The sequence below is a fragment of the Triticum dicoccoides genome, chromosome 7A, assembly GCF_002162155.2.
Source record: "Triticum dicoccoides isolate Atlit2015 ecotype Zavitan chromosome 7A, WEW_v2.0, whole genome shotgun sequence".
Lineage (NCBI taxonomy): Eukaryota > Viridiplantae > Streptophyta > Magnoliopsida > Poales > Poaceae > Triticum > Triticum dicoccoides.
The window spans coordinates 34808937-34822097 of record NC_041392.1 but is presented as its reverse complement, the minus strand read 5'-3'; the positions used below and the strand labels follow the sequence as shown (position 1 = coordinate 34822097).

The window sequence follows — 13161 nt, the reverse complement described above, 5'->3', positions numbered from 1 at the left end:
CGGCCCTTCTTCACTACAACAAGCGGCTATCTCCCCATACGAGAACCCTGCAGATTGGATGGATGCTCCATGCACCAGAAGCTCCTCTTCTTTCTCTCTTCAGGGAGCGGCGACGTTCTCCAGGGCGAGCGGCGCGATCTCCTCGCCGACGATGCCCGGCTCGCTCCCCTCCACCCCCAGTTCCAGAAGCACGTCCTCCCAGTTCTTGGCAGGCCCCTGCATCATATGCGCAAGCCACCATTAATGGATACATCGGCCCTTCACTCTTAGTTGTTCCAGGAAGTGCATACTGAACCAGAGACGACTTACCTTCCAGGAGAGATCCTGTATCATGCAGTTCTTGACCATCTCATGGTACGCCGGCGTGCCGACGACCTTGACGGCGCGCTTCAGGGTGGTGACCACCTTCTTCACGTCGGCCGGCTCCACCACGTTGCACTGGCCACCAACAAGAAAAGTGCACCACTTCATGATCTGTCTGAGCTGCCATGATGAACAAGATGAATGAATGTATACAAGAGGATCGATGAGCATACGTCAACGCTGAGGCGGCCCATGTGGAACCCGGTCTTGCCTTCCACGATAGTGTCGACGAGCCCGCCTGTCGACGCGCAGGCGCACGGCTGAAAATTTGAAAGAAACTTCGGTCATGGCCATGGATATGCAAAGGAGGTGAGGAACTGGCAAGAAGGACTGAAGGAGGATGCGTTTACCGTTCCGTAGCGCATTCCCTGGAGCTGGATGAGGCCGCAGGGCTCGAAGCGGCTGGTGACCGCCAGCACGTCGGCGCCGGCCATCATCTGGTGAGCCAGCGGCGCGTTGAACCTGACCACGGCCCTCACCTTGGTCGGGAACTTCTCCTCCACGCTCTTGAGCAGCCGCTCAAACTTCTTCTTCCCGGTGCCCTGCAATGCATTCGATCAGTCAGTCACCCACCCATCCCCACGGCGAGCTATCAGGAGATTTTCCTGAACGGGTCAGCAATGTCGGTCGACCGTACCAGGAGAACGATCTGGACGTCCTCCTCCTTCACGATCTCCGGGATGGCGGCGATCATCACGTCGGGGCCCTTCTGCTCCTCCAGCCTGCCGATGAACGCCACCAGGGGCACCTTCCGGTCCACCGGCAGCCCCACCTCGGCCTGCAGCGCCTCCTTGTTCAGCGCCTTCCCCTCCAACGCCTGTCACTTTGCCTCGTTTGTCAGAACTCAGAATCCACCCAGAACCAGCGATCACCGGAAGAAATCTTTGTGTGGGTGGGTGGGTGCTCACGGTGGTGACGTCGTAGTTGACGGTGAGGAACTTGTCCTTGATGGGGTCCCACTCGCTGACGTCCATGCCGTTGACGATGCCGGTGATCCCAGTGAGGCGCATGATGTTGTCGAGCTCGCAGCCCCTGGCTTCGCCAGAGATTAGCTCCTCAGCATAGTAGGGGCTCACAGTCAGCACCTTGTCGGCCTGCAGGATCCCGGCCTTCATCCAGTTGATCTTGCGCCCCTCCACCGGCTTGTCGTAGCCGTCGATGAAGTCGAAGGACGACTTGAACCTGTCGGGCAGGTTGAGCTGCGCGAAGTCGTCGAAGGAGAAGCGGCCCTGGTACGAGATGTTGTGGATGCAGAATGCCACCTAGCCATGAAATGGAGTTGCAATGTAAAATTCAGGCTGCCAGAATGAACCGCAAAATTGATATGCAGAGCGAATATAAAGTTTCAGAAGATGCAAAACCTTGGCCGTCCTATAGATGCCATTGGACTGGTAGTTGCTCTTGAGGTAGCAGGCCAGAAGGCCCGTGTGCCAGTCGTTGCACACAAACACCACGTCTTCCCCTGCGCGGCGCGGCACGGCACGGCATAGCATGGCAGCACCAAGATACAAGGAAGATGATAATCATCCAGTGCTCTCAAGTAGAAATCAAGTTCTTCAGATACACTCTAGTTGTTCTTGATCTTACCGTAGGGTCCAGAAAAGTGTGGGTTGTTGTTGAGGTCGAGGATCCTGGGCACCTCAAGTGCTGCCTGGCAGAGAAGGCTGAAGCGCTGCTGGTTGTCCTCGTAGTCGGTGCCGGCGTCGGGTCCATAGATCTTCTCCTTGGTCTTGCCCCGGACCTGGAAATTGTAACCAGCAGACGCAAAGACTCACTGAAATTATCAAACACCATGCGGGTTGAGACGACGAGGAGCTAGCTTGATCGATCGACGGCGAGCGATCGGTCACCTTCTCCAGGAAGCACGGGTGGTCGACGAACACGCGGTCCACCCCGCGCTTGTAGCAGTGGAAGTACCTCACCCTCTCGTACCTGTCAACGACCTTGATCTGCGAGATCCAGCCAGTCAGTAAAGTCTTGCAGAAATGTGCAGGAGCATGTGAATTGTGATAATTCATGTGGCGGATATATACCTCGGAGATGACGCTGGTGTCCCAGGCGTCCTTGTACTGGTCGTAGCGCGGGGAGATGACCATGACCCGGTGACCGTTGGCCTGCACGGACACGGCACCCGTTGTAACGGCAGGCATGGCTGCAGGAAGAAACATTTATAAGAAGGCAGTGGCGCAAGCTTACGGCCATGGCGGCGGGGAGGCCCCCGAGGACGTCGCCGAGGCCGCCAGTCTTGCTCCAGGGCGCCATCTCGGCGCCGACGAACACGAGGTTCATGCCGCCGCTGCCCGTGGCGCGCACCACCATGGAGAGGCACCGCCGGTTCCCACGGTGCGGTTTCCTGCTTTGCTTTGGGGCGGCGCTCGCTCCGACAGTCCTCATGCCGAGCGCCGCATCCGCCGGGTTCCGGGGCCTCAGGCCCTGAAAACCTGGACGCCGGAATCTGTCGGTGACGCTGAGGACGGTGCCGGAGGTGGCGAGCTGGGACGTGACCAGAGCCGCCATGGCGCGCGCAGGGTGTGGCTACCTGCAGCAAGAGACGACTGCACTGATTGTTAGTGAGTAGTGAAGTAAACAGAATTTGCAGTCAAGTTTTCTGGATTTTACATTTGAATTTGAAATCCAAATTAACATGACCAGAGTATATATGAACCTGTCTCCGCACTGGTAGTAATTAATAAGCTGTTAAATCGCGTGCACGGGGTGGAACTGGCTGAGAAATGGAATTTGTTCTGTAGGGTGCAGTGGAACGCTCACGCCAAAAACAAACAAAAATCAAAGCCTTGGTGCGTGACCTGACCTGTTTGATCCAACTCGGCTAGAAAACAGAAATGTTTATGCGCGCATTATGCTGCCTCTGTCTAGTCGTAATTAACCCTAGGCCGGCCATGAATCCATTGGATCTGTTCCGCAGATCTAAGATCGTTCGCATAGAAATCCATCCTAGCTAGCAGTACATGATTTTAAATCTTTTTTTTTAATTTTTACATGATTTTAAATCTACGAATCTATAGGAAGATCCTCAACTTACGCTCGCGATCTTTAAGTAAAAAGGAAGAGACTCTGGATCTAACAACATGGCGGCATTTGGATGGATCTATCTACTGCTAGACCAACCGACCTTGATTTGAGACCGAACTAAATCGATCTATCCATCGTCCGGCGGCCGGGAACTGGGCCGGCCTGACTATATACGTTCGTGCGTACCTGGTCTGATCTCTTCTTCTGCTTCTTCTTCTTCTGCTGCTTCTTCTTCTTCTTCTTCTTCTTCCTGGACGGGAGCGTACTCACAGTCGCCGGCCGGGCATTCGTGAGTGTCCTTCTTCTTCTTCACTGGCAGATCGAGGCTCCTGGTTGTAGTGTGTGGGGCGGGCGGGCGAAAGTGAGGGGACTCAAGGAAACGAACGGTGCGTGGCTCCGGTGAGTGGGGTTATTTGTACTCGCCCGCTCGCTCAGTCCTCCGGTGGCTGGATCCCCAATACCCGCTCCGCTCCTCGTGCATGCATGCACGCGGCCGGACACCGAACGCCTAGACGGGACGGGACCGCCACGCTACGGCACGCACCCGCATGCATGGCCCGTGTGATGAAAGGCGGGACGCAGCTTCGGTGCTTTAAAGGCACCTGCCTTTGGATCACTGACATGTGGGCCAGCCATCTGTTGGGCTCACATGTCATAGACACAAAGATAGGTGTCTTAAGGCACCGAAGCATCGTCCTGAAAGGCGACGTTGAGTGGAGTGAATGACCCACCTTTTTGTTTGTTTGTTTGTTTCTGCCTGCGTGCGTGCGTGCCGAGCGGAGCGGAGTGGAGTGGCACACGTACGAGACTAGTGGTACCGCGGAGCGGCTGGCAGCCTGGCACATTCTCGGTTCGCCGGCGCGCTTTCCAGCGGCGTCGTGGCTGGCCGACGCGCCTTTGCGTGCGCTCGGCCGGCGGCGCCCCCTTGCGTTGCCGGCCGCGCCGTGCACGCATCTTCTTGTCCTGCCCGCGCCCGCCCGGTGGGCTGCCGGTGGGTGTTCCTGCTGTGATGTCCACGCGCACGCGCCTTCTCGTGTGCTCCCTCGCTTTCAGTTCTGGGGGCCATGTGTGCTCTCGCTCTCGCCTTCGCTTTTCGCTGGGGCGTGGCAATGGCGCTGCATGGCCCGGGATTGCTTCCTCTGCAGCACGACGACACGGCCGGGCGTATCACCTTTCGCCCCTTCTTTTTCTCTTTTGCTTGATTGACGTACGGCTCTGGTATGAACAGCTAGCACGTACGTGCTGCCAAACCGGCGCGTGAGGGACGCACGCACGTGCCAACATGGACACGTACGTGCGTGCCCTGGCTTTGTCGGATCGGGGAAACGTAAATGCGGTGGTTTACGCGACGGTGGGCTGTCACTCACGGTGAGGTGGTGAGCCTCTTGGAGAGTCTCTAGAAGGCCAGTGCCACATATATGACTGTTTTCGTCCTACGACACGAAACAATAGGCCGTGGCTATATCCCAGTCGCCTGAAAATACTAGTCTGTGGCACCTGAAAATAGGTCGTGCAACACCAACGTACTAGTGTTACACGGTAGTATAGCTAGCTAGTCCAATGTATACGTGTCTATTTTTTCTTTCTAAGTGCACGCATGTGGCTGTGCGTGTGTGTCGGTGTCGTGTGTGTGCGCACAGGTGTATGCATGTGCTCGCGTGAGTGCTCATGTGTTGTGTATGCGTGTGTGTGCATGTGTAGGGTATGCATGCCCATGCGTGAGAGATGAAAAATGCGACACCACTAATATACGTAGGCATTCCGCATATTGCGTGCTCACGGAATGAATTAGTGGCATTGGTATCATCATTCTAGAAAAAAATAATTTAGACAAATAATGATAAAGTTTGCACGCAATTTAGATAGAAACTGTGCTTTTTATAATATGCATGAATAAGCATATAAAAGTTGAGTTTTTGTAAGATAAAGAGATTTTCTAAGATGGAATGGATTAGTGGCATTGGTATTTCCCTTAAAGAAGAAACAAAATGAAATAAATCAAAATACTAAAGTTTTCTAAGCAAGAATGAATTAGTGGCATTAGTGTTACCCTTCCAGAAGAAAGAAAAATGAAAAAAAATACAGAATGACAAAACTTACAGAGAAATTGCGCTTTTCCATAATATACAAGAATAAGTGTGTACTAGCATAATTTTCAAAATGAAATTTCCAAATGAGGCATAAATTAGTATCATTGGTATTACCCTTAAAGAAGAAAATAAAATAAAAAATAAAAAATGAAGAAAAGTTTGCGCACAATTTGTACTGAAATTGCATAATTTTATGACTGCAAAAATGGGTGTATAATACTTATGTGTATATTAACACACGCACACACCCCTCTAATATTCATGCATACACATAAATGAGAAAACCAACTAAAAACACTTAATAAACAATAATAAAACTGAAACTAGTATAAAACTGAATTTCCTCTTAGGTAGAATGAATTGGGGGCATTGGTTTTACCCTAAAAAGTAAAGAAAATGAAATAAAACATGAAACAAACAATTACAAAAGAAATTTTACATAATTAGCACAAGAATCGCACTGTTACACAATATGAATTACTGTCATTGGTATTACCCCTTAAGAAGAAAGGAAATGAAAAACAGCGAAACAAAATAATGACACAATTTACATGAAAATTGCACTTTTTAATAATATGCAAGAATAAATATACAACAGTGAAACTTTTGTAAAAAAAGTTCCCTAAAAAGGAATGTGGCATTGGTATTATCTCAAAGAAGAAAGGAAATAAAAGAAAATTACTTTAATGAAGTTTTCTAAAAATAATAATTACTGACATTGATATTTCCCTTTATGAAGAAATAAAATTGAAAAAAATAAAACAAAATGATAAAAAATTGCATGTAATTATTCTTAAGTTGTGTGTTTTTATAATATGCAATAATAAACATACAATAGTGTATGGTTTGCAAAAAAATAAGTTTAATAAAAAGGAATGAACTGGTGGCATTAGTATTACCCTTAAGGAAGAAATAAAAATGAAACAAAAACTAAAACTAAATCAAAATAATTAAGTTGTCTAAAGAATGAATGAATTAGTGGCATTGCTATCACCATTTAGAAAGAATAAAAAGAAACTGAAAATAAAACAACATAAAAATAATGAAGTTCTCTTAGAAATAATGAATTAGTGGCATTGGTATTACCTTTTAAGAAGAAGAAAAATTAAAAATAAAATCAAAATAATGATCTCGTCGGTTGTTGGTCAACTGCGTCGGTGCTTGCATGGGCTGTTAGTCACGGTGAGGTGAGCCTCTTCGAGAGTTTCTACAAGACCAATGCTATATATGACTGCTTTCGTCATACGACACAAAACAATAGGGCTTCGCTATATCCCAGACGTCTGAAAATAGTATTAGGGTCAGCCAATTTCTATTTTTTAGTGCACACACTGCAGGCTAGCTATATATATACCCAAAGTACTGGTGTTACATGTAGTATAGCTAGCCAGTTCAATGTATACATGTCTTTTTTTTTCCTTTGTATGTGCATGCATGTGGCTGTGTGTCGGTGTAGTGTGTGTGTGCGCATGATCGAGTGTGTCGTTGCAAAGGACGAGCTCCATGGAGCTGGTTTTGAAAAAAAGAAATCAAAATATATTTAAAAGTTTCAAAAAATGTAAAAAATAAATCTTCAAATAGATATACATATTATTCACGTATGTATAAATTTTCATCAACTAATTTGATTATTTGCATGCTACAAAAAAAATATCTGACACAAATAGAACAAAGAAAAAGCCTATTTTAATATCTGTATTTGTCATTTTTTGTACATTACATCTGAATATCTATGTTCTTGAAATTTTATACATGTATACTACAGTATATGTCTACATGATTATTTATATTTGAGATATGGAAAAGGTATTTTTGCTGAAAAAATATAGAGCTCAATGGATTGTGTATGTGTGTGTGCATGCGTAGGTATGCATGCTCATGCGTGAGAGGTGAAAAATGCGACACTACTAACATACGTAGTCTTTCCACATATTGCGTGCTCATGGAATAAATTAGTGGCATTGGTGTCATCCTTCTAGAAGAAAATAATTTAAACAAATAATGATAACGTTTGCACACAATTTAGACAGAAATTATGTTTTTTATAATATGCAAGAATAAGCGTATAAACGTTGAATTTTGGCAAAAAAAAAGAGATTTTCTAAGAAAGAATGGATTAATGGCATTGGCATTTCCCTTGAAGAAGAAAGAAAATAAAATAAAAACTAAAATAAAATCAAAATACTGAAGTTTTCTAAGCATGAATGAATTGGTGACATTGGTGTTACCCTCCCAGAAGAAAGAAAATGAAAAAAGTACATAATGAAAATTTTTACACAAATATTGCGCTTTTTCCATAATATACAAGAATAAGTGTGTAGTAGTATAATTTTCAAAAATGAAATTTCCTAGGAAGGAATTAATTAGTGTCGTTGGTATTACCCTTAAAGAAGAAAGAAAAAAAGAAAAATGATGGAAAAGTTTGCGCACAATTTTTACTGAAATTGAATAATTTTATGACCGCGAAAATAGGTGTTTAATAGTGCAATTTTGTACTGTAGTATAATTTGCAAATATATTGTAAAATATTTATGTGTATATTTACACACGCACACACCCATAATATTCATGTATACACATAAAGGAAAAAAAACAAATTGTAGCTCAATGGATTATTTATTATTTTACCCTAAAAAAATAAAGGAATTAATTTTCTTTTGAAACAAACTATTACAAAACAAATTGAACATAATTTGCACAGGAATCGCACATTACACAATATGTATTAGTGATATTGGTATTACCCCTTAAGAAGAAAGGAAATGACAAACAACGAAACAAAATAATGATACAATTTACAGGAAAATTGCTCTTATTTTATAATATGCAAGAGAAAATATACGAGAGTGAAATTTTTGTAAAAAAGAATTTCCCTAAATAGGAATGCGGCATTGGTATTCCTTTAAAGAAGAAAGGAAATAAAAGGAAATCAGAATAATGGAGTTTTCTAAAAAAATGAATTATTGACATTGGTATTGCCCTTTATGAAAAACAAAAAATTAAAATAAAATAAAATAATGAAAAAAAATTGCGCTCTTATAATATGCAAGAATAGACATATAATAGTGTAGGGTTTGCAAAAAAAACTTTAATAAAAAGGAATGAGCTGGTGGCATTGGTATTACCCTTAAGGGAGAAATAAAAATGAAACAAAAACTAAAATAGAGTCAAAATAGTAAGTTGTCTAAAGCATGAATGAATTAGTGGCGTTGGTATCACCATTTAAAAAGAAATAAAATGAAATAAAGACTAAAACAAAACAAAAACAGTGATGTTCTCACAGAAATAATAAATTAGTGGCAATTGTATTACCCTTTTAAACTAAATAATATATATATAAATCAAAGTAATTAGTTTTTCTAAGAATTAATCAATTAGTGGCATTGGCCTTACTCTTTCAGAAGAAATAAATTGAAAGAACAAAATAAAAATAATGATTTTTTAAGACATAATGAATTAGTGGCATTGGTATTATCCTTTAAGAAGAAAGAAAATGAAAAAAATCTAAACAAAGAATGACACAATTTGCAAACAATTTACTGTGCTTTTTTTTAGTTTGCAAGAATAAATACAATAATTCAATTGTTGCTAAAATGGAGTTTTCTAAGAAGGAATTAGTAAGTGGCAATGGTATTACCCTTAAACAAGAAATAAAATGAAATAAAACCTAAAACAAAAATAAAAATAACAAAGTATTTCAAAGGAGTAATGAATTAGTGGCATTTGTATTACACTTAATCAGAAAGCAAACAAGAAATAAAATATAATAACTTGCACACAAATTTACACTGAAATTGCACTTTTTGTAGTATGCAAAAATAATAATCATATAATAGTGCAATTTTCATACATATTGTATAGCATTTGTGAGTCACCCAACATCGCTAAAATACAGACACAAAAAACCTGAAAAATGACGAAAAACAAGAAACAAAATAAAAAATGTGTAAAAAGAAGGGAACTTGAGTACAGGGTGGAGCGAGGGGTGCCCATGCATGTGTACATTTTTGAAAAGTACATACACGTGCACGTCTATCTCAAGAACTCTTGGTCCAATTAATTATTAGTAAGCGAATGGCCGTCTAATTAATTAATAAGCTAATGCCACTATTCAATTTACAATATGTATGAAACAAGAACAAAATAAAAAATGTGTAAAAAGAAGGGAAACTTGAGTACACCGTGGAGCAAGGGGGGCCATGTATGTGTCCACGTCTATCTCAAGGGAGCAACTAGTTAACGAGCGTTCTTTGGAGAGCCTCGCAACGATCAGCGCCACTTGGCGCGCTCTCAGCCATTCGCCACGTGTCGCGCTCTGGATGCTCCCTCCGATTTTTTTTATTTTTCTGCACGTGTTTTCGGATTTTTAAATGGTTCTTTTTTTTTGACATTTTGGTTTTCTCCTGGTCTTCCTTAGCTTTTCGATCAAAAAAGAAACTTTTTTGCACGAAAAAAATGCTGTTTCGCGAAAAAGAAACGTCCCCTGAGTAGGGGTATTTCCTAATGCGTAAGGGCGATAAAGTAAAATGCGGGGCGTGCCAGTATACATCAGTATACAAATAAATAAAAGAGACAATCACATAGGGAAATACTACTTTATTAATTCTCATGAGAATTACAAAGTGCGGTTTCCCATATGATTACATATGTTGCGCCATGGACAAGTACATCTGACTAATATCCAACGATTGAGGGTTCTGATTCCCGGAGCCTCGTAAGACCATCCGGTTAATTACATCTGCAGGTAAATCCCACATAACACCTCCGATTAAGCTGCGTTGATGGTCGTCGTCTTGAACCTGAAATGTTCTCATAATATATTGAGGAGTAAAAGTGGCATGTAATGATATTCCAAAGCCTCATCGGCCTTTGTTATGAAACATCCGGCCTTGTCGGCAACGGGTTCATAGTGAAGTCTCAAAAAAGTGTTCAGCCTCATCGGTCACGAACAAAGTCAGTCCGGCCTTGTCGGCCAGGACAAAAGGGTTCCGACCTCGTCGGTCACGGAAAGGGGCAATGACTCCAAGCCTCGTCAGTCAAGGAGATAATGCGTTCAGCCTCGTCGGTCGGGACTTATGAATATTTCTGGCCTCGTCAGTCGCGGAAAGGGGTAATGTCTCCAAGCCTCGTAGGTAAGGAGATAGTGCGTCCGACCTCGTCGGCTAGGAAAAAAGGGGTTTCGGCCTCGTCGGTCACGGAAAAGGGATAATGTCTCCCAGCCTCGTCGGTCAAGGAGATGGTGTGTCCAACCTCACCGGTCAGCACTTCATGAATCCTTCCTGTCTCGCCGGCCACGGAAAGTAACTGTCTCCTCACCTCGTCGGTCAAGGAGAAAATGTCTAGCCTCGTTGGCTTAGACCAATGAGCGGTTCCGGCCTTGTTGGTCACGGAAGAAAAGAATCGTGTCATGAGACTTTGCAACAGGTACCTAGCTGTGCGGTCCGTGAATGAAATATCAGAATTACCATAGGGCATGTCATGATGTCGACTAGCCACGTTGTTGATAAAATACATTCAGATGTAAATGTTTAATGTTATATGCGGGCTAAATTGATTAGCCCGATATACTTCGTTGCATTATTTGGATGACCTCAAATGAACTGGTCTTTTTGCATGCCATTGAGGAGAGACCCTGCCATGCCTCCATAAAACATTCATGCATATGCTCCTTTTAGTTTGTCCTAAGAAATTTGATGTGTACAAGTATAGCACTGCCGGATCTCTGATTATCTTTGTATGGACACGGCCGCCTGTGACGAATAACACGTGTATGCTATACATCTACAAAAGGACCAATGGTCCAAGGCACAAAACGTGCATGGATGAGAGGGCGGCCTACTATGTACGTGGCCAGCCTTACGTGTGTGCACGCCCACTCGGTGCCGACTGTGCCCTGGCGGTCCGGTGGCCCCGCGCCCGACTCTGCATGTGGGCTGCTGGCTCCATCCTCCTCTACTACCTAGACCCATGTATATCAACTAAACCTTGGCATCTACTACTAATTTATCGCATTGTCATCTGCTAAACATGTAAGGTTCTAACTCATAACGGTTTGCCGGCGACAAATTTTGACGTGTAGCCCTGCCGGCTCTAAACATCAGGCTAATTGATCTTGATCTCAAATTTTCAGAGGGCTCTCCCGTGCGCCAAACGGGCTAAAAACATTTACAGGTCCTCCCCTGGCATGTCTTCTATCTCTCATAAAATTTGCAGCTGAAAACTACATGCTTGCTGTCCGGAATAAATCTCGGACTGAGCTTCTGTTATTACCTTCCTGCCTGTATTTTCTGTCTCAAACATCATGCACGTGCATGCGAAATTTCATCTTCTTTAGCATAACAACTATTTCTACTTGCTTGTTCTTTGGGCACAAGCATCAAGCCAAAACCTGAATGGAAACGATCTGCTACGAGAGCGATCCGAATCCCAAGTCATCCGGCCACTTTGATTGCCAAATCAGTCTGCAATTCCGAGGCACAAAATCGATCGGTGTGAACCGATCAATGATCTGGACATCAAGAGAAAAGGACGATGTGAGATCTCACCATCTCTTACCATACGGACGAGTCAACGGGCCACCGGTCGAAACTAACATGCGCATGCTAGGCATCCGGTGGTGGACTGAGGCAAGACCTGATGTGATCTATATTATCTAGCGTGGTAACAGCCTCACGGCCGTGTGAGCGAGCGGGCAGCCGTGTTTGAGTCTCCCCGTGTGCAGCCTTGCGGCCGGGCTGCCGCCGCGTGCGTCTTCTCTGTGCAGCCTGGCGGCCGTGTGTATGCCCCTGTGCACAGCCTTGCGGCGGCGGCCGCGTGCGCGTGTATGTGAGCGGCCTGACGGCCGGATCAGTGTGCGTGAGACGTGAGGGCGGCCTGACAGCCAGCCCTTGAGTGTGCGCCCCCTTCTCTGCGTGAAGATTGCTGGCCTTTATATAGGCAGGCGCTAGGGTAACGGAGGGAGCGACGTGCAGCCCACCAGCGCCGCCAATTTTCTGTTTGCATGACCGTATTGTTGGCGAGAGAATCGGAGCAGTCCATGCTTATCTTATCTCTACCAGTGAATTTGAAACAAAGGAAGCTTCGGGTGCATCTTATCCAGCCGCGTACAGCTGATGTACATTTGACCGAGGCCTTGTGGCTGTCCCGCCGACTCAAGTGCGTCGCCGGAATATTTAAATGGCATATTTGTGATTGAGAAATCTAATTAGCATGCAACGCATGCATGCATCGGGCTCAAGTCCACATGCATGAACTATGGCCACCGTACGTGGAGAAAGCTTTTCTTTGTACGTGTGCATATCAAATACTACCAAAATCATTCTTCCTTTGATTCTATGAAAAAAAAACATTATGATATATACTCGTGCTCATAGATACTTCGGCGCGACAAATTTTCGTCAAACAAACGCGTTTTCTTTTTTCCCTTTCACGAAAGTCATGATTTTTTTCGCAAGAGGCACGGTTGTGCTTTAGCGAGAGTCACGGCCGTGCCTTTCGGAAACGAAAAAAAGGTGTTTCCTAACTTTTTTTCTTTCGCGAGAGTCACGGTTTTGCTTCCGCGAGAGTCACGGTTTTGCTTCCGCGAGAGTCACGGCCGTGCCTTTCGAAAAGGGAAAAACAAAATGCGTTTTCTGTTTTTTTTTCTTTCGCGAGAGTCATGGTTTTGCTTCCGCGA

The 13161-nt window shown here is 44.6% G+C and overlaps 1 protein-coding gene across 1 annotated transcript; it reads right to left on the bottom strand.

Moving 5' to 3' along the window:
• Positions 1 to 3801, bottom strand: LOC119331011 (granule-bound starch synthase 1, chloroplastic/amyloplastic). Its single transcript, XM_037604172.1, has 12 exons — positions 3583 to 3801; positions 2560 to 2918; positions 2397 to 2477; positions 2214 to 2312; positions 1951 to 2104; positions 1725 to 1825; positions 1272 to 1625; positions 1001 to 1180; positions 714 to 905; positions 537 to 623; positions 310 to 438; positions 1 to 216 (listed from the first exon to the last, which is right to left on the bottom strand). The coding sequence occupies exons 2-12, from the start codon at positions 2878 to 2880 to the stop codon at positions 100 to 102; spliced, it is 1815 nt and encodes a 604-aa protein (XP_037460069.1). The 5' UTR covers positions 2881 to 2918; positions 3583 to 3801; the 3' UTR covers positions 1 to 99.
• Positions 3802 to 13161: the final 9360 nt, after the last annotated feature.